The sequence below is a fragment of the Pollachius pollachius genome (assembly GCF_949987615.1).
Source record: "Pollachius pollachius genome assembly, chromosome: 19".
In the NCBI taxonomy this organism is placed as follows: Eukaryota; Metazoa; Chordata; class Actinopteri; order Gadiformes; family Gadidae; genus Pollachius; species Pollachius pollachius.
In genome coordinates this window covers 13,766,792-13,788,093 of record NC_136952.1, presented here as the reverse complement: position 1 = coordinate 13,788,093, position 21,302 = coordinate 13,766,792, and the positions used below count along the sequence as shown (strand labels likewise).

The 21,302-nt window shown below is 46.6% G+C and overlaps 1 protein-coding gene across 1 annotated transcript; it reads left to right on the top strand.

Moving 5' to 3' along the window:
• The first annotated feature begins 203 nt into the window (after positions 1–203).
• On the top strand, positions 204–20,326 carry cdc42ep4b (CDC42 effector protein (Rho GTPase binding) 4b). The gene is made up of 2 exons (XM_079757225.1): positions 204–420; positions 15,993–20,326. Exon 2 carries the CDS (start codon positions 16,209–16,211, stop codon positions 17,223–17,225), a length of 1,017 nt encoding a protein of 338 aa, XP_079613351.1. The 5' UTR covers positions 204–420; positions 15,993–16,208; the 3' UTR covers positions 17,226–20,326.
• The last annotated feature ends 976 nt before the right edge of the window (positions 20,327–21,302 follow it).

Genomic DNA, 21,302 nt, shown 5'->3' with positions numbered 1-21,302 from the left:
ATCAAACATCAAGAGATGACAAAATCAATATTTTCTTTCAAATAATTATTAAAAACGGAAGTTTATTGTTGTATCAGTGTTCTTAACTGTTTCCCTATAGTTGGGAACAACTATGGACTGGCCCTTTAAGGCTCGACGGGAGGTTGGTAGTCTCGCGGGGCGGGGAGAGGAGGGACGGGGTGGTTAGTGCGCCAGTACGGCTCGGCAAACTTGACTGACGCAGAAAGAAGAGTAAAGCATCAGTGAACTGTATGTGAAAAGACTCCTTCCGAGCTAATTGCCATTAAGTACATTTCTGTAGATTTTTGCCGGACATAAACTATTCATTGGCTTCACTGCTTTGCTGTGGGCCGTACTTTTGGAAAGTTCTGGGAATTTACACCGAAACTTCCCCCTTTACCAGGAATACACCTAAGAGAGGTAATATCTATATTTCAATTGACGCTGTAACAATATGACGTGTTGTATCATGTTTATTCCCAGACCACAATTGCCCGTATTACCTGTTAATGTATGGACAAGGGTCGGCCATCCTTAAGAAGCGCACGTAGGCTGTACTGCGATCAGTTAACGCAGTTCGCAAGACGTTGAGTGAAATAACGATATGTGTGGATCTCATCTGCATCTCATTTGCATAGCAAACGTGCTCGAGGACAATCAGCGCCCTCCTGCAGGAGTCTGGTAGGCTGCGCGCGTGAAAGCTAAGCTAGCCGTCCCGTATGGAGTGACAGAGGTCCATTGTGCGAGGACGACCCCTCCACTATAGCGCATCAACACCCCCCAGCTGCCTAGTGAGAAGACGGACCCACTAGCTCAGAGAAAACATGTCATCACTCAATCCTCTGTGTGTGTGTGTGTGTGTGTGTGTGCATCTCGAACGAAGCTCAACCAGGGGGATGGAAACAATGTTTTCAACGCTCAGATTGGGCTGTGATGCTTGTTCGTTGGCCCTGGACTAGGGTCACGCATCACGCGTCTTTGTTGCGTTGTTGCGAGGGTGAACCATGACGTGTAAAACGCAGGCGAGGGAAACCTTTAGTTGCTATTGAAATGCATATGGGGGATCCCGTCAACAAGAGTTAACAGTTGTCACTGTTACTAGGAGTTACTGAAAGTGTTTTCAAAGTTTGATCTAATAATTTACTGTGGATGTGCTTTGTTAACTAAGGGTGAAATACGCAATCCTACTTTTGGTTTGGAATAAAATGGTGCTGGGGCGCCAGTCATTCAACAACTTTCTTTGTCAGGGGTTAGGTAGACTCCGATCAGAGTACAACAGAACAGATAGGATCAACGGTGTACAACCCCAGTTACATAACCACACTGCCCTGGGAACATAAAGAACAAACTCACAGTGGAGGTGTAATGTATTCAAGTAGAAACCTATAGGCGCTTAGACTCAACCACAAATAAGGCTTCTTCCAATTAGTCCTTTTTCCCGGGCATTTTATTCCTTGCTTAGTGTTTTTAAGAATTTGGCAGTTGTTTTTCGGTTAAATTATGAATGGCCCCTCATAGAATGAGACATTATTGTAAGATTGCCATGTTTTGTTGATCAGCTTGTTAAACCGTTACCAGTCAATGTGTGTGGAGTGGACATCTTGACAAATGAGCTTGGCTCATTACAAACCACCATGACCTCTGACCCCACATGGAAACGACGCCCATCTTTGCTTGTGCTTTGACTGGTCACATCAACCCGACAACATATATTAGGCGTAACATGCAAATTCGATTTGAGTATATGTCATCTTTCTTGATAGCGGAATCCTTTTAACTCTTGGGGAATAACAATTATTAGTACTATGGACAAAGGAGTTGAGATTGAGGCCAAGGTCCAATGCTGACTTACAAGTGAGATGATGCATGATGCAGCGTCCCTGTTTGGCTTTATATGCAAATATGTGTTTTCTGGGACTCAAGAGCTGCTGATTATCTAATTTAAGCATCTGTACAGAGTCTGGCAGAACACACACACACACACTTTCCTCTTTTTCTTGTCACTTTTGCCTTAAATGCTGTGAAGGAGGATCCTGCAGCAAAGCAGAATGAGCTGGCTATCTGCCCAGCATGGTCTGCTCTTTGCTCATTTCCTAACAGTCTGCAGTGGAGAGGGGACAAAAGGGGAGGGGTGAAATACCTTGGATGCGTCCATTGCCTGTTTCTTAAAGGACATGCCCCAAAAAAAATATAATATTTCGAACTGACGTTAATATTTAATATAAGAGTATGAGTTGTGAGTGAGTCAGCTTCTTCTTTCCACACTATTTATTTCCTACTTCTGTATCTCCGGAAACAGTTGCATCATTGTGTGTATGTCAGTGAAAGGACCTGGTGAGCTTGAGTCTGTAGGCCTATATGCTTTGTGTGTGCGCGGCCAAAATCTCATTTGTCTCTTTTTGTTTGTTTTCATTCAATTGCGTTGAAAAATGCCTCATGCCCTTTTATGATCTTGAGCGACTGGATTTCTGCTGATGCTCCAGAAAGTTCCTTTCACACTCAGTGGTTCACTGACCTCCATAGAAGGCTCTGTCGGAGACAGCGACAAAACAAATCAACAATGTGTTGATATATGATATTCTGAAAAGTCCTAGGGAAGGGGTCATGGGAAATTAAAGTCACAGGAGCAGAGAAGTGAATTGTCCCTGACTCACCAGGTCGCGTTCTGGACATCAATCCCGATAGTTTAAAACGTGACCTTTTTCAATTGGTACCACCTTAAAAAAAACAAGATTCCAGGCTGTAAAATGTTTAGATTCAAGAGTTATAAAGAGATCCTTGACATTGCTTATATATCAGTCAGTGGGCTGATAACAACCTCTTCGAGGACCACTTTTTGAAACTCCAGATTTCAGTTTATTGAGTCTACTTGTCTCTGGCATTGCTCACTTTAGCTCAATCCCGGGCTCCTGACGCTACAGTAAGCCTCCCCCATCCAAGGCGGTTTTGGATGTTATCAACGTAACATGACCAAGGCCTCGCCAAGAAACCGGTTCAGCAGGCTTATTGTCCCTCTGGGGCATGATAAACCAAATACTCCCATGTTGCACTTAAAAACAATGGCTACATCAATTCAATTCACAAACTGATGTTGAAAAGAACATAAGCAAAGGTGTGGCAATGATTTGAATGAGTGGTCGAAAATGTGGCCACAGTTAATCATCTCAACGCATCCTTCCATGCAACATTATGGCCGCAAGGTGCTGTTTAAAGCTGTGGAACCAGTCACATTACTGTCATATCTGAGGTGATGCATCGCTGATGGAGCTCGAGCCAAAACAGGAACCAGCCTTATGGGTTGGTCTGGCATTCCATATGGTTGAGAAAATCGACAGAGGTTTCAGTCTGGTTCGAGAGTGTAACCAGAACAAGACGTCACACTTAATCATCTGATAATCATCTGGAATCCTTCATTGTCATCCTAAGACACAAACATATTTCAAATAACTTTTGTAACCGATTACAAAATGGTGGTTAAAAAGGTGGATGCACTTTATTAACCAAACAACATTGGTCAAGATGGAAAGTTATTGCAATAGAAAAACACATTATTTATTCCTCCCATTGCCTCTGCAATTGTAATTAAATTGACAGATAGTTATTGTACAGTGCACAAATTGTACAGGGTCCTTTTATAAGAGTAATTTGTTCTTTTCGATACCACTTAAGTAAAATGAGATTGTTAAAGGCATCTTGTCCCTCTCCTGCATGTGTTTGTTGGCAATTCCCATTGAGGTTTGTAGTCCCAACAGCTGTGATGCAGAGTCCCGTAGAATCGTGGTTAAGACTTAGCGAAGCACAGGCCTAATTGAATTAATACCCTTCCTCTACAGCGCCATCCGCTGCGGTATGCGGCTCGTGTGGGACAACTGTTGGGTCTGGTACCAAAAGCACAAAGGAGCTAGAGTCCAGATGGCCTGGGGTGGTTGAGGCTGTGGCCCATTCACACTTCAGCGATCCCCCATTGTTTTTCATCACTGTATGGACTAGGGAAGCAGATGGTCTTTCTCAACCATAATGTTCATGGCAGGAAAGAAAACGCTGCTGTTCTAATGCAAGCAACAGGCTCTGGTCTGGGAGTGATTACTGGACGAACCTTTGTCAGAACTAGTGGTACTACAAGGCCTTGGACTATGGGAAAAGTGAGGTCTAAAACTGGGATTACATCTACAGGACTCTAGTGGGTCCCATGTGAATATCTGTCCAGGTTATTAGCGTAGGTTTTGGTTTCTTCATAGAGCGCACATTCATATCGTTTTTTACATCTTGTGTGTGTTGATGTGTGAATCGATTTATGAATGCATGAGTGTGGCTGGGGTGTGTCTGTAGGGTTTGGTTCTCGCATTGCTTTAGTGTTGAAAAAATGCTTTGTTATTAGCTCTTCTCCATTGTCAGTGTTGCCTTTTTGCATGTTACTGAGACCTTTCAGCCAATGAGGTGCCAACCTGGGCTTTGGCCGTGAGAAAGAATCTTGTTCCTCATTCAGACAGTGTCCATTTCCATCATTCAAAACTCAACCTTAGCGATGCAGTACAGTGCATCGTTTGCCCTTTTAGCCGAATGGCCCAAACCCAGCCCTTGGGTTATGGACATGGACAAATGTGTGTCAACTGTGTCAAATGTAATTATCTCCGCCCTGTTACCTTGGTTTACCTCTCTCCACTTCGTTTTAAAGTGTCAGTTCATTTGTGACTACTAGGCTATTACTAAACCTCCTGCTATAGACCTACTAGACTGTAAACACGTCATCCGGTTAGGACTCGAGTACTAGAAGCATAGCCTATCCGGCAACAACAAAGTGTTTCAAGAAACATTATAAAATAACACTGCATCCTGTCTTATTGAAGTTTAGGCCAGGAATTAGTGATGTAAAGAAACACATTAAAACAGGAAAACTAAAAATACGATTTCTTTGTGGTTAACAGTTCAACAGCTAAGGAAAACTACTTATGAAATGAATCCTGATGTTCTGTTGTCTATTTTTTTGCTGATGCATGTAGGGATACATACTTGAAATATCTTTCATTTGTTTTGTAACTTAACATTATAACCTTACTTCAAAGCTTTCGGTTGAAGTTTAGTACACTGTCATAAATTGTTCACATTACTGGCCTTCAAGATTGTGGTTCCCTTTAATCAGCGAGGTTGTCATGATGACGTATTATTAGGGTGTTCTGTTATTTATCTTAGCTTTATAAATCAAGGAGCAGCCTCTGCTTTTCCATCTGAGATTATGTTTCTGGAGAGCTTTCCCCACACTTGCTGGTATATTCTAGCACTTTGAGAAATGGCAAGACCGATAGAGCTGTCATGATTTATTGTCTATGGGATCACTTCCAAATTATCTTTAGCCTGCTAATTGCTCATCGTAGCATCCCTAGAAGGAATATTTGAATAGTCCTGAATCTAGGCCATATTTAGAGGGTCATGGTCAGTCACTTATTAATAAATCAGGTAAGAAATACCTGTTTTCTTTACTCCACTGACTTGTTTTTACACCGTTGATTTAGGGAAGAAGATGTATGCATTCAAGGTGCCAATAGATCCTGCAAACATACAATACTTTTTAACGGGAGAGAAAACGTATGGCCTTTGGTCGCTGTGTTGGCATGTCATTAAGAGAACCAAGAAGTAACACATGCCTTGTCTTTTAAGATTGGCTGGTGGACTTTGAGCTTATTATTTCTTTCCCTCTTGCCTCTCCTGCCTCAACATGCAATCACTCAGCTTATACATTTATTCCAAATCTCTGAAGAGAAACAATGAGAAACACTACATTTGAAATGAATACATGCAATGGAACAAGTCAGTCAGTTTGTTATGCCATTGAATGTCCTTACTAAATCAATCTGTCTTGCTGGTCAGTACTATCCCCTTTGTTTACTATATGCTTGGGAACTTGAGTCTTGCATGTGTGGCTCATGCATTGAGCCACACATGGCTGAAAGAGCTCTGTAATTATCTGGGCCGATCGGTAACATGCAAGCTTACAGTGCAGATGTGCTTTGCTTTGCATGTGCCAATCAGGGCTGATTGAGGCATGATTGAGGCTATGTAGGGGAAAAGCTGACCATTTGGGAAGTGCTCCTATAGACTGATGAACTACAACTGTCCACGAGACGGACGGCTCAGCAAATTGTTGACCATTTACAGGCGTTGCTGTATTGGGCTGTGGGAAAATTGTCACTAGTTCAGCGGAGTACCCGGCACACACTGAGGTGATTGGAGACCGCTGTGGTGCTCCAATTTGGTCGCAGTCATGCCATTTCTTTCTGCAAACACGCAAATACTGTTGAAAGTATCAAAGGGATTTCAGTTCATTTTCCAGCACTGTATGCTAATCAGGCGGAGTAAACCATGAGCCTGCAATCACTTTGAAGTGCTGCTCGTACCCAAGCACTCCGTGACCCTGAATGTCCCCACCTCCGTCCCGCTGTCAGATCCCCAAGGGAACGCTCAGTGAGTTTTTGCTGCGCTGGCATTAACTGGATCGACTACAAGGCACGGATACCACACCCACTGTGTTAAATGTACTGCCCTAACAGGCCCGGGCCATAGTCGCTCCAGTGATTGTGCATTTAACCTGGAAGTAATTACCGTTAACGAGGCATGTCATCGTTAGCGCCAACTAATCACATGCCCTTTCTCTATCATAGCCCTGCGTCCGTCCGCCAGTAAAGTTGCTTGGTGCGTCAGCTGGGGTAAATAACAGTGCGTTATGGGGCTGAAGTGGCCATGTTTGTTGGCCCCTGTGGTCTTTGTCTGGTTAGGGGGGCATTTTAGTCAGTGGGTGTGTTTGTGGAGTGCCTTTTGCTGTGGTTAAGGCCCGCTGGCTCTATTATCTCTTCTTGTGAGCCCCCATGCCCCAGGCCTTTATGGCCTCTCTGGAGCCTCTGTGTTTGAATTCTGTGGGAGGCAACTGATAAAAAGGCCTGTTGAGAGGTTGACATGCTGTCGAAACACACTCGCAGTCGGCCAAACGCTGTGTGTGTGTGTGTGTGTGTGTGTGTGTGTGTGTGTGTGTGTGTGTGTGTGTGTGTGTGTGTGTGTGTGTGTGTGTGTGTGTGTGTGTGTGTGGAGGCAATCAAAACCAGAGCCCTTAAAAACCGGGTTGAGTATGACTTAATAACATCCTGTAAATCCCATCCCGTCTGTGTGCGTGCCCATGAAGCACCGTTGTTGCGTACGTGTGCGCACACGTGTTTGTCCCGACGAACTGCTGCGTCCGCGCTCCTGTTCGCCGCCCTGGTATCTGCTGAAGCTTATCTTTCTGGTGATTTGGCACATTTTTTTCCCGCCCAGTCACAGCGTTTGGTTCACTGAACTACTACAATCCTGCTCGCTGCGTTTACAAAAGAGATGAACAGAGGCACACGTTGGTAAATGGCCTCCCAACCTATTTTTCAATGACCGTCATAATCATTGGTCCACCTGCTGCTGGCCCAGTGTAGTGCATTGTCTTAATGTTGCCGCGGCCTATTAACTGTAAGTGGAAACTAACTGGGATACTGGCCGTGCTGCCATCTTTCTTTAATGGGGACTTTTTGTCCCGGCTCTCTTTGTTTTTCGTTGCCTTGTCCTCCAGAAGTAAGAAATATCCTTTAGGCCGACTTTTGCACCTCTTGGCTCCATACGCTGTGCATGCAAGCATAAAAAACCCTATTGGAAGCTGTGACCACTTTGGAGATCGACTGGATGAACACACACACACACACACACACACACACACTTTTCCGGAATTTGGCGTGGGCCTGTGAAGTTATAACCTATTCGGCGTTGGCATGAAGAAAGCATGTCTAAATACATACCTTATTGCACTAGCCCCTTGGGCCCATGCTGCTCCACAACGGACCAGCCCTGCTACTACCGTCCTGGTTTTTAAGGCCCAGAAACTCATGCCCCCGCCAGCAGCACAGCTATATTTTACTTTTTTGAAGTGTTTTCATAAGGAAAATGCATCGTGTGTGTGTGTGTGTGTGTGTGTGTGTGTGTGTGTTCACAGTGCTTATCTTTCCCTGCGTGAATCACATCCAGGCGGAGACCACTGGTACAGAATTGAGTTCGCCAACTTATCGTTCTTCATTTAATCTCCAGCGTGTTTAAATTTCTATGACTTTCACACTGGGCAGGAGGTGTCAGAGGGCTACCGAAGTAATCAGATAATGTTCCAATACCCAAATTCAAAATGAAAGTATGATAACTCTGTCTGCCCATTATTGGCCATTTCTGATGATGATGACCACCGTCACCTCAAGTGAAGCGTTCTCAGACAGGACAGTCTAAAACACCAAAGCACTGGATATTGAATTGAGATTTGAATACCTACCTTACAAAGGGTTTTGTGTCTGTGTGTCTGCCTGCCTGCCTGCCTTCCTGCAATGGGAGATCCCCCCCCCCCCATAGAAATTCTCAAAAGGCAACATTGGCATGTTATAAAGATGCCCCCACAAGTCGGGTTCCACCCAGGCATCTCACCCAGCTTAGCATGATAGTCCAGGGGGCTAGCTCAGCCGGCTCCAGGCCTGTTACTGCTCCATATAGGAGGCCTGATGGAGAGCCGTTGGAAGCCCTCCGCCACAGGCGATAGATGGGAAAACCTTTCCAAAACAAACAAACATCACTCCACACGTCGGTTTCTGTCAAGAAAAGGCCGAAAATGGGGCCACGGCTAATATTTAGCCAGGCTTACAACAACAACAGCCGAACAAGTGAGAGCATGTTTTGAATAGAGGGTGGATTTGGGCCAGGACGGGGGGGAAATAGGATGGGAGAAATGCGACTGGTGAAGAACAAGGTTTGGTGGTTGTTCTGCGAGGGAGAGGGTTATTTAATGGTGGGGGGGGGGGTGGGGGGGGGGGGGGAGTGGGGGGGGCTGAGGAGCCCTATCGCTGGACCTGAGCTCCTAGTGCTGCTGTCATGTGCTGGCTTCATGTTGAACATGGTGCACTTGAACACACACACACACACACACACACACACACACACACACACACACACACACACACACACACACACACACACACACACACACACACACACACACACACACACACACACACTACAGAGGGCCTGCTGTGAGGCTAGGCCAGGGTTTTGTGCTGAACGCAAAGCCTTTTTTTCTCCCTGGCTTATCTGTCCGAGCTTGTCTTCTAAATCTTTTTTTAATTTGATAAGCATTAACGTTGCTTTGTCAGTGTCTTTCCCCTCTGAGACCAGAGTAGGTCTTGGGTTATGTTTGCATACCATTAGGCTAGTTGACCTATGACACTTTTGTTTGGATGGTTGTCACTCAATTTGTTCAAGGTGTGTTACTTCCCAGTAATTCCCTCCCAGGTGTGTTGTAGGGTTTGCACCTCTATGCATTGTATTGTTCTTCTCTCCATTAGTTTGACCTGACAACACACACTGGTGTCTATCAGGGGAATGGCAGACATTACCACTAATCACGTTATGCACCGTCTGGCTCAGCCAATTTCCAAATGTAAATTGTATTGACGGTTCCTCCTCTCCTCCCTGCCAATCACATTCTTCTGGAGGACTCCCACAGGAAGGCTTCACCCCTCACCCAGATCCCAATGTTTAGCCTCATCTTTTGAATTCATCTACGAGACGCTTCGTGTTTGTTGGTCACTTTTCTAATGTGAGTTAGCTGTTTCCAATTGGACTTAGCCGTTTCTAATGGGAGTTAGCCGTTTCTAATGGGAGTTAGCCGTTTCTAATGGGAGTCAGCCGTTTCTAATGGTAGTTAGCCGTTTCTAATTTGGCCGAATAGACATCTGCTATTTTGCACGTGGCAAGCTAGCTTTCTGAAGGATATGTGGGTTAACAGGAAAAACTGGTCAGCTCTTTATTATCAAGTGCTAATTATAAGACAATAGGCAGCACTATGTGGTGTCATCAGTTCCGTTTGTCAAGACTGACGACATGTAATGGGTCACGTGGTTGATAACGGAAGCCATTATTAGGTGTTGCAGTTAAAGTCGGAGCCTATGCTTATGCTGGAAGTGTTGCTACTCTAGGAAGTTGTCATCTATGTAAATGTAATGGCCTCAGGCTACTTAATACCAGACCAAAGTAGTCTGCCTGCTTGGTATTCAGAGTAAAATTGAGGTGGAGGTGTTGAGGCTTTTATTAATAAGGACTTTGGGTTTTCGTGATTTAATGGGGTTACACAGAGGCAACTGTTGCAGGATATTTGTCTGCCTTGATTTCTCTCCAGTCTGTGACTTATTGTGCTTGCTTGGACTAAGCCCGGGGCGTTGGTTTGGTTTACAACTCGACGCCTGTTATCCATGTAAATATAACCCCGTCCATTTGAAATGTGAAGCCCGCTGCTGTGTCTGGCTGCTGGGTCGGCGCATTGAACTCCACCGGGGGTCCAATCTGGGGGACGGCACAGACTGATAGTTGTTGTCCTCATTTTATTTTATAGAGACCAAAATCGATTCAGCGCATCAAGTTTAACTCACAAGGTGGAGGTGCTTGTATCAGAGCTGGTTGTTGATGGACTTGTCACAAGCTGACCGTGGCGGTTGTGGCAAAGAGGGGAGACACACACAATTGACTGAGTTTAACAAAAAGGTTTATTATAACCAAGTGAATATAACATAACATAAGGTATGCCGTGTGTATTCAATCTAGTCAGTGATGTAAGTGTGTGTGTACATAAAAGTGTATGGGTATAGTGTTGTAAGGTGTAAACATACCTAGGATACAACTAAACCAAAAGACCAAAGGAACAAACAATAAGTGGTGCCTCCCAAACGAGAACGACCCCGACACTGGGCTCACAGGTCTACTTAAATTAGCCCAGCTCAGGTGTTGTCAATGAGCTCGTTAGGGTCGTGACAGGGGTTTCTCCATTGTTGGACGCGCTGTGGTCAAGGGCAGTTGGCCCTCACCGTGGGAACCAGACCTTTCGACCCAGCGGCTGGAAGTCCGTTGAGCTCCTTTTGTCAAGACATGCTGGACAACCGGCCATTGTCATGCGGCCCTGCTGATTAATTGATCGGTGATTGTATTGACAGCGCAGCTCACCGGTTTCATTTGCACCTCAATGTGTCCTCACCAGGGTCCAAAACTAGCAATTTTTATTTGGTTGGCTGGTAAAATATCTGCCTGGCTGGTAAAAAATTTCACTTACCAGCCAACCAAATAAAAATTGCTTTTAAGTGTTGTGAATTGCTATCAGTATTATTTAACATGTCATTTGGGTCTAATATGCGATTCTCAATCAATATTTTAATAGTATATGCATTAATACTAGTAGCAATGTATGTTAAAATATGAATCACTGTTTCTGATTTTAGCTCAACCAGACTGCAACAGCCCTATATAAACATGAATATCTGACCAGTGGTGGACAAAGTATTCAAAGACATGACTTAAGTGAAAGTTCTTTTTTTTTAATTCATGTAAAACCATAACCGTAACCCTAATATTCATTCTTCCGGATTCCACCTACGAAAAACACCGGTCACATACAAAGCGGGGAACATAGGGATGACCCCGTTAGATCGGTCTAGCACACAGTCTATACATTATTTTATCACAGGGAGTAAGTTGTAACGTTACGATGGATGGTTTCCATTTGATAACGAGCGAACGAAGCCATAATATTGATAACTCAGAACGACAACTCACTTCACTCAGTTCAGACAACTGTACGCTCAATATACAACAGTTAGGAACCAATCAGATCGCTTGATTTATGCCACCCGTTTTATATATATATATATATATATATATATATATATATATATATATATATATATATTTACGTAATTTACCGTTAAAATATTATTAATATATTCGGGCGCAAACAATCCCAGAATGCACTCGCCCGTGATGTGGGCGGGGCGTGATGTCACGCCCCGCCTTCCCGCAGGCCGCAGCGAGACGTACTTGGAGAACTCTGCTGGAAAGACACGTTACTCTGTCAGGAAACTAGCAGTTCTACTGGGCGCGCCAAACAACACCAATGGGTACGCTGAATGGTGGCATCACGCGCTTACGTGCCAAAAGATCGTCTCTGCTGAAAAGACACATTACTCTGTCAGGAAACTAGCAGATACCAGCGTCGTTCTCCTCCAGTAACGAAAAATTAAATTTTCGCCGGTAAAAAAATAATAACTCGCCAGAGTGGCGAGTGGTCTTAAAAATTTACCAGCCAGAGACAAAATCTACTCGTAATTGGCGAGTGGCGAGTGTTAGTTTTGGACCCTGGTCCTCACGACGGTCGGCTGCCCTTTCTATCGTGGGGCCCCTCGGTAAAGTGGAAGGGGATTGGCACCGGTTCAAGGTTAGGGAGGTTTTCAGACGCTCAGAAAAACTTTGTCTAGCGAGCTGGATGATAAAAACAAAACTTTTCTCTATTACTCTTTTTAAAGAAACATTCGACATACCCGGTAAAAGAGCATGAAAAGCCTGGTCCTGAGTGTCTCCGTGGACAGCCAGACTGTGGGCACATTCTCTGCGGTTCTATTACTAAACTATTAACCACCAGGCTTTAAACATTTAATCTTTTGAATCAGTACTACCCTTTTTTCTTAACTCATGAATAAAGAATTAAATTGGCAGCGTCATCCCTAAAGCTGTGTGTGTGTGTGTGTGTGTGTGTGTGTGTGTGTGTGTGTGTGTGTGTGTGTGTGTGTGTGTGTGTGTGAGAGAGAGACGGAGGGAGATTCCTGTGTGTTACTGGGGAGGTTGTAAGGGTGAGTCATGGGATTACGCTAGCCAAGAGTTGGGCGGTGATGGCCGCGTCGTTTGCCGGACACAGTGACATCACGTCGGGGGAGGGGGAGGCAGAGCGCTGCAAGATGTTGTCAATCATTCATAGCCCTGTCACCACCGCTCTGCCATGGAGCTGGGGTCGTGTGGTACTCGGGGAGTGCCCGGTTACTTAAAGCGTTGCCGTCTCCAGCTGGCACGTCCATCGCGCTCCAAACGGTCTCAATAACAACACCACTTCTCCCCGTCGGACTCTGAACACACACATTTATTCCTCTCCGTGGGTTTCTCCGTAATCGGACCTCGCAGGCCCCTGCCGGAATGCTTATCACGATCCCAGAGTTGCTGCGAGACCTGTCTGCATCTCTGTCCATCTCGACCAAATTTGTGATTTAAAAGTGTTGGGTTAAAGATGGAATTTGGCCTGCAGACAATCTGCCGGTTGTGGGAGTTGACTGAATCCCCAGTGGCCAGTGTTGACCCAGCGTTTGAGCGAAGCCTAATGGCCAAGGCTTTGATTATCTGTTATTCTAGCTGTCTGGATGGGCCCTGAAGCAGCAAGGCGTGCTTAAACATAAACGGCGTTCGTGTTTAAAACCCCCGTCTTTTTTTTATGCGTCTTGGCAGCACCATGGAGCAGGGCGGGCTGAGGACACCGGCCTTCGGGTGTGATGTTCCCCTGAACCTTTCCCAGCGCCGTGTGTGGGTGATTTACATCTTCACAGGGGGGAAGCGCTGCTGAAAGCCTGTAACTGAATATGACGGCGCTGCCTTGGGGGTTGCCCTCCCTTTGTCCTGGCGGCATTAATGGACTCTTGATAATTGAAAGCAAGCAGGGGGGGGAGGGGGGTCCTCTCTCATCATACACCGCAGGGCCCCAACAGGTCTCTCCCCCCCCCCCCTCCAACAGGGCCCCAATGGACCATTTCCTTCAAGGGGACAAGGTGTGAGGGCCCTCCAACCTTTTGATATCCATCCAGGAGGTCCTTTTTTATGCAGGGGTTTGATACTTTTGAAAAAGCCTTGTATCAAAAGCATTCCTCTGCCGCTGTGACATTGTGGTGCAATTCCCTTCACCTCCAGGAAGGGCCTGCTCGCAGGGATAATCCATCTGAATGAGGTGATCTCACTCCGGGCGCCATGAAAGACACTTTCTCCCTCTCCCTCTCTTGTCCTCTTGTCTCTGGCTTAGAGAGACAGGATGCTCGCTGGGCAGTCAGGGATGCGGTCTGATGTTGCAGCTGACCAGGGAAGGATGTGAGGAATCTGTGCATGCATGCATGCGGGATCTGTATCCCTCTGCCAATCACTGCACTACACTGGTTTATGGATGGAGGGCTGAAATGGTGCCTTTTCTTTCTTGTTGTATAAAATCAGTACGCAAATAGCATGGCTTTTGGTTCCGGATCTACTTTTACTTTAACCCTAAAGTGGAAAACAAGGACGTCTCTGACCCTTACTACAGTATGGCCTTTAAAGAGATGTCCCTGTTGACCTAAACTAATCTGATCAAATTATAGATTATCCTGCAGCGCAAAAACGCTTGCATTGGGGGTTGGGTTTGAGTGCACAATGACAGGCGGTGTTTGCCCTCAGCTGGGCCTCTCCTCATCTGATGGCATTTAGAAATGTGTTAAGTGCTTTCACACAACACATAACCCGTCCCCATGCTACGGCAGCAGCACGCCATCTCTTCTAGCCTTCATTTTCTACACTTGGAACGCAGCTTGAGCAGGATTCTCTCCCAGGTGAGATGGTTAACGCCCGTATCGCCTCTGATTGATTATGGCTGCGTGAGAATGATGCCGAAGAAGTGTGTCGGTGTGTGTGCCAGGCGTGAAACAAGGCGTTAAACAAGGCAATATTCCTGAGAGGCATCTCACACGCACACTTTTGAGATGCAAAACCATTTGCATCTCAAACAAATAGAATAAAGAAAGAAAGTCTGCATTGGACTGTAAAGCCAACTGCTGAGACCAACATAGAGGTTTTGAAACACGCTCACACATGAGGCCTACAGCAAAGGAGTAAACAATCCAACATAAATGGTAGGACGGTAACGCTGTCTGACATTAACAGTTCACTCTCCTGTGTGTTTTAAGACATGGGCACCTCAAACACCCCCCCCGGCTTAGAGCAGACAAAGCTGGTCGCCCACTTTGCCGCCTGCTCACCGGAGGAGGACTGAAGGACAGCTCGGTGAGCCGACACCGCCCCCCCCCCCATGGGCGCGTTGAGCTGAGGGACGGGTAGTTGACATGGCTAAGAGGGATCTCAAGAAGGCCTACTCCTGCAATGGAGACGAGCAGTGTGCACACCAGGCCTCTAAGCTATCCCAGGCATCTCCTCAATCACACATTTTAAATGTCCGTAATCTGGAGCGCTCCGCCATACTCGACGCGCACCGTGTCCTTCCTGGTTGGGAAAAATCCCCGATCCCAGGGTGGCTTTGATTAGGCAGCCCGCTATTCTCTTTCAACTCCCCTTCAAATCAAATAGACGGAGAGGAGCAGAGTGCCACGAGTGTTGGCTAACTAAATAAGATATGTGATGTGGTGGTGATGGCAGCTTTTAAACAGAATGCCGCCCGTCTGGATTCATGGGTTGATTCAAGCTGAAGAAATGCTGCTCCCCCGCATTCTCCCTCTCCTGTGTCCTCTCTCGCTCGCCCCTGGTTCACTTTGGTTCTCCGCGTCCCCCAGTATCCGGTGTCTTGCTGGTTATGTAACCGTTAGGGGCCCCGAATGGGAACCTGAACAAAGCAGTGAACGCAGGCCCCGTTCCAAAGTCAGCAACGTAGTTATATTATAATATATTTTACAAAAATAACCTAGTATTGAGTCCCAGTCTTTGACTGGGTGCTCATTAGTGTGTAATTCAATTGAAGAGTGAAGGAGGAGTGAAGTTGACTCCAAGGTGCTGCTCTGCCCCATTACATTGAGCGTTCACAGAGCTCTGGCTGTTGCTGGAGTCTGAAAACACTGAAGACCGGCTTTGTTTCCCAGACACGGCGGAGCAAAGTTTCCCCGCTGGATGCGGATCAAACCGGAGGGGAAGGCGACGAAGCGACGGGCTTCAAAATGGCAGTAGCTCACTAGATCGGCATTTAAATGCTATGTTAGGTCCTCGTAGGAAAAGTTTAGGGCAATATGAAATCCACCTCTGATGTTATTTATGATCGGTTTCCAGCGGCGCTGCCAAGTGGTAGACTATAGTTTACATTACAGTGCCCCTAATTCTCTCTTTCCCCTTCTCCTTCTCAGGTCGATCCAGCAAGTGAGACGAAACGTGGACAAGCATCGCGCTTCAGGGGCATTGTAATGGCGACACACACAGACCTCTTCTTGCTCTGACACCACCCCCTGCCCCGTTCCCAGTACTGAATCCACAAGCACTCGTCTGAGGCCTCTCCGCAACCGTCTGCTCCTGCCCGCCCGCGGTTCCGCTCAGCCCGGGGGGTTCTAGCGAGCGGCTGCATCATGCCCATCCTCAAGCAGCTGGTGTCCCACTCCAATCAGGCCAAGCGGCGGTCGCGGGCCGACCTGACGCCCGAGATGATCAGCGCTCCGCTCGGGGACTTCCGCCACACCATGCACGTGGGCCGCGGCGGCGACGCCTTCGGGGACACCTCGTTCCTCAGCACGCGGTCCGGGGAGGCCCCCCGGGAGCCCGAACCCCGGCCCGAGTCCCCGGGCCCCAAGCCGGGCCTGCTGTCCCGGACCTTCCGGAGCAGCAAGCGCTCGCAGTCCATCAACCGCGGGGACCGCTACGACGCCGGCGTGGCGCCCTCCGGCGGCTCGTCGGCCTACGTGAAGAACGCCATCTCCCTGCCCTACCTGAACGAGGACGACGCCCACTTCAGCCGGCAGCTGCCCAAGAGCGTGTCGTCCAGCCCCATGAAGCGGTCGCCCGGGTCAGACGCCTGGCCGGCGAACGGCGGCGGCGGCAGCGGGGCGGTCGCCATGGCGACCCTGGACCCCGACTTTGACGAGCTCAACTTCGGGGAGCTCACGGACCTGCCGCCGTCGATGCCCCGCGGCGGCGGCATGAAGCACGCCGACTCCATCATGTCGTTCAACATCGACCTGGGGCCGTCCATGATGGACGACATCCTGAGCGTCATGGAGAAGAAGGGCTGGGAGGACGACGACCTGGGCTACGAGGAGGGCAAGGGCAGCGAGAGCGGCGGCTCGCCCTCCTTCTGCGCGCCCGCCGAGCCCCAGGAGGCCAAGCCCGCCAGGCCCCCCCGCAGCACGCCCCTCGCGGCCGCCGGGGAGCCGTACACGCCGTACACGCCGGAGCCCCCGGCCCGGAGGAACCAGCGCCTCGACAGCTGCTCCCTGTCCAGCTCGGGCTCGGCCGGCCCGGACGACAAGACGCACGGCGCTGCGCCCGAGGGGGACACGGACAGCGCCAAGTACAGCTCGCCCCACGGGGACGACGACCGCGAGTTCTCCTTCATGGACGACGAGGACGAGGACGAGATCCGCGTGTGAGCGCCCCGGGGGGGCGGGGTCTGCTGGTCGGGGACGGTGTGTTCGGGGATGCGCCACGCTGAGGATCCAGAAGGCTGTCGCTAAAAGACTGAGGACGGAGAGGGGGGGCGGTATGGAGTGGGCGGTGGAAGTGGGAAAAGCCAGCACACGACGGCGCTGTATTTGGGCATATTTGGGTCTTCATCTCTCTGCACTTTGTCCGACTATACTTGCGGCAAGAATAAATAAATCCTGTTGTTATTAAGCCTTAAACGCCTTTATTGTGGCCATACATAAGCGGACTTCTCTCACGTGAACGGGAGATTAAATGGAAATTGAAATGGAAGTGAAAGCACAGTCTCATCACGTTTTTTCATAGAGCAGAGAATAATGCCAAAACGCTACAGTCTTGTACTTTTGAAACGATCATTTCTAGGGTCGCATTCCAGCGAATCAATGCGCTGAACATTCTCCATGTTTGGAACATTCAAAGCCCCATTTTGAAACATTCATCCGGTTCCAAGTAACCTGCCCTGCCCCGTGACGAGAAAGCCACCACGTCTTTAGCGGTGGTTCTCTGTAAGGACAAAGGCAGTAGGCGGGACTCGGGAGTCATGATTTCAACATGATTTCAAAAAAATAACATGGTAGTGCATTGAGAGTATGACGTCTACGGTTGAGAGAAAGGACACACGGGTGAGCAAAATGAATGGGGGGATGGGAGGCAATGAATCGTAAAGTGTGTGTGGCCGTGATGGTAGTAGTGGTAGTGAAGCAGCCATAGTGCTCTATTCACCAGTGACAATGTGTGCTAGTGGCACCGACACTAAAACTGAAATTAAATCGCTATCACTTAGACCGTTTCTGCTTGTTGAGGGTGATTGCTCCTATTCGTTTTCCTATGTGTACATACATTATTGAGTAGTTGGTGTTCTATGGCCCATTATTATATCATTGGTATCTTTAACGTTTCGCTTGTTTCCTAACTCTACAGTATTTTCCTTTTTCTTACCGGTTTTTTTTGTCCACCATTCAACGCATTGTTTAGGTTTCTTGTCAGGGCCACGCTTGGATTTTGTGAGTCTTTTGTGCCACGCAGAGCTTTTCATTGCAGGTTTATTTTTTTATTGCGGTTGGGTTTTTTGGATTTGTGGCTTTCCTTAGTTTTGGTCGCCTTCAATGAGCCAGCTGGGGCCCCGGAGGGCTGGGTGAATCGGCTGTCGGTATGCATGACTTTGTTGTCGAACCGTTACACGACAACACTAAACGTAAGGTCATGTCAGCTCTGCTGGCGATGTCCCAATGTGGCTGTAATGGCTGACGATGACTTTTACACTGTCACTCATTGTTGTATGCTTATGCCCACTTTTTGTTGAAATGTTAAAAGACACAAATGTGAATTATTGCAAAACAGGCCTTTGGTACATGGGTATATTTTGTTCCTTGTTGTCCTTTTCTTGATCGATTTTCTTAAACCGACCAAACTTTGGAGTCTAAAATATGGTTGTCAAGGGAGACATGGCTTGGTGCTTTGGTGTTCTCACTCCACACCACAGATGAGTGCTTGAGGTAGGTGAGCAGGGAATAGAGGGATGGTTGTAAGTCAATCAGGAGTTGTACAACAAAACGAAAGGCCTGCTCGCCCGGCATCGAAGCCACAACCCTAGACAAGTGTGTTAACCTCCACGCTAGGATGGTGGAACGATGTACAAAAAAATGTAACAATGTTGACTCATTGAAAACGATTATGAAAAAAAAAATACCAATCCTCGGTGAGTTCCGGCTTAGATGTCTCTAAGCGACCACATCTGCGCTGTGATTGGCCGAGGCAGGACCGGAAGAGGTCAGATGCTTGGTTAAGCAGGGCTCCATGAGACGACTACATCTTGTGGATAGCATCCCTACATGATTCCTGTACCCCCTGCTGAGGCTTCTTGGCTTCTCCCTCTCCTCAGACCTGTTCCGATTGGTCCACTTGTTCCCTCATTCCCTAATCCCTACATAGTACATGGACCACTTGAGTTCTGTATTTAGGGAACACGCTAGGCAGGGAATCGGGGGGGGGGGGGGCATTCGGACACTAATCATGCAGTAACTAGATTTGTACGGTAACATTTCGGACAGTACAAAATGGCGATGCCCCAAATAGTGCACTACATGGGGCGCGATGGATCCGATTGGGGCGCTGCCCGCCTTAGTCCCTCTGGAACAAGGACACTTGCATACGCATGGCTTAGTTATTTTGAGTGTTTCATTCCGTCTCTGGTTTGTTTGTGTTTTGTTCTTTGTGGTACTAGTCACGAGTGGGAGAAAGTCATGTTCGCTGCGTGTTCATGTCCACTAAGAAGGACCAGCCGAGTGATTTGGAAGGAAATCGTATTTACCAAGTGTGTGTGTATATATCTCGTCATTGTGTTTTTTGTGATTGAATGATTTTATGTACGCGCGCTGCAGTATGTTTTCAGACCACCAAGTTCCCTTGCAGAAACTCAACGGGCCATATATCTGGGTTGTGTTGCATTTTGTTTTGGTTTCACTCTTGACTTGATTGGTTAAGTCCTTTTTTGGGATTGTTTGGGGGAGCTGAAATTCCTCATGTTCCACCAAGTTTTGTTTTTCACACTAACAGACACTAGGAAGGAATACTTCCACAGAATGCTGCACTGTCACTGCTCTAATCCCAATAACTGAACATAATAGCCTACACATTGTGCCATCCTTTAATGCAATTAGATTTCATTTCAGCAATAAAAAACAAAGTGGAGCTTATATGTGGAAAAACACATGAAGGCTGGTGATAAAATCCACCTTAATAGCTCCAAATGATAACTTTTTACATCAAATCATCTGGGAGATTGTTTGACTGCTAAAAATAAATGAACCATCTGTGGTTGGTTGGGATAAAAAACGATTGTGAGGGGAGGTTGGCAAAAGCGTGGCCGTAAAACGTCTTGTTTTAGTTGTTTTTTTACTGGGTGGTTGTAATCTAATAAAGTATGTACTGTTTTCTTTACCGTTTCTCCTCCCCTCGTTTTACTGTATATGAATAATATATATCTACCACTCTGTTCTTTGAAATAACAGCTATATTTTTCAATAAAAGAAAAAGCTGGTAATCTTTACCTGTGGCTGTGTTAATGTATTTAATTTGGTAATGCGTTTCCCTAGTTGGAGTGAGAGTAGATGCTAAGACTGCAGTCTGCTGCGAGTTGATTCATGTTCCATTCTCCCCATAGAAGCAGCAGCTGGACCTTCTGGTCGATTTTAGTGCCTTTTCTAAGAAGTGGCATGACTACAATCCTACAGTAGAAGCGTTTTAACCTTTGGTTTGCAGTTTTAAACTGGAATGACTAGAGTGAGATTAATTGGTTTTGAAAGATCCAAATATAGATCCATTATAGTATGCATCTTGTTAGATTCGAAAACTAATTACAAAATGAGGCTACATAAACTATACTGTGTAGAAGGGTATTGACACACAACCAAGACTGATATGTATTGGAAGCATAGCTTTGTTTCTTTATTTTTTCAGAAACGTTAGAAATAGCACTATCCAACATCGCCCTCTAGTGTCATCGCTTAGTAAATACATGTTAATAATAAAACCGTGAAAGACAATTTATTACGTCATGTTTTCAGTGGATATAATGTATAACTAATATTTTTGAAGCACGAAAAACAAAAGAAGTAAACATTCAGCATGTGGTTTCCTGTATATATTGGGGGGGAAATTCACCAGCCCCCATTTTAGAAACAAATAAACATAAGTTTGTCTACATGATCCTCTCCAACATCGAAGGTAGACCAGGTGGGCTTTACCATGGCACAGTGGCGGATTCAGAACGTAATTTATGGGTGGGCCTAGGAATATCTGGATGGGCCTTGGTTTTTTCAAAGATCAAACAAACATGTATACATCAGTGGAGGCTTCTCCATTGAGGAGAGGGAGGAAGATCCTCCTTAACATTGTTGAGAATAAAAAATGTAGATTGCCAAGACTACTGTAATGAATTAATGCCCTTAAATATGACTACTTTAATGCCTTTGGATATATAATCAGTCCCTCCAGAAAAATGCTGCGTTTTTTTGTGATTGTTG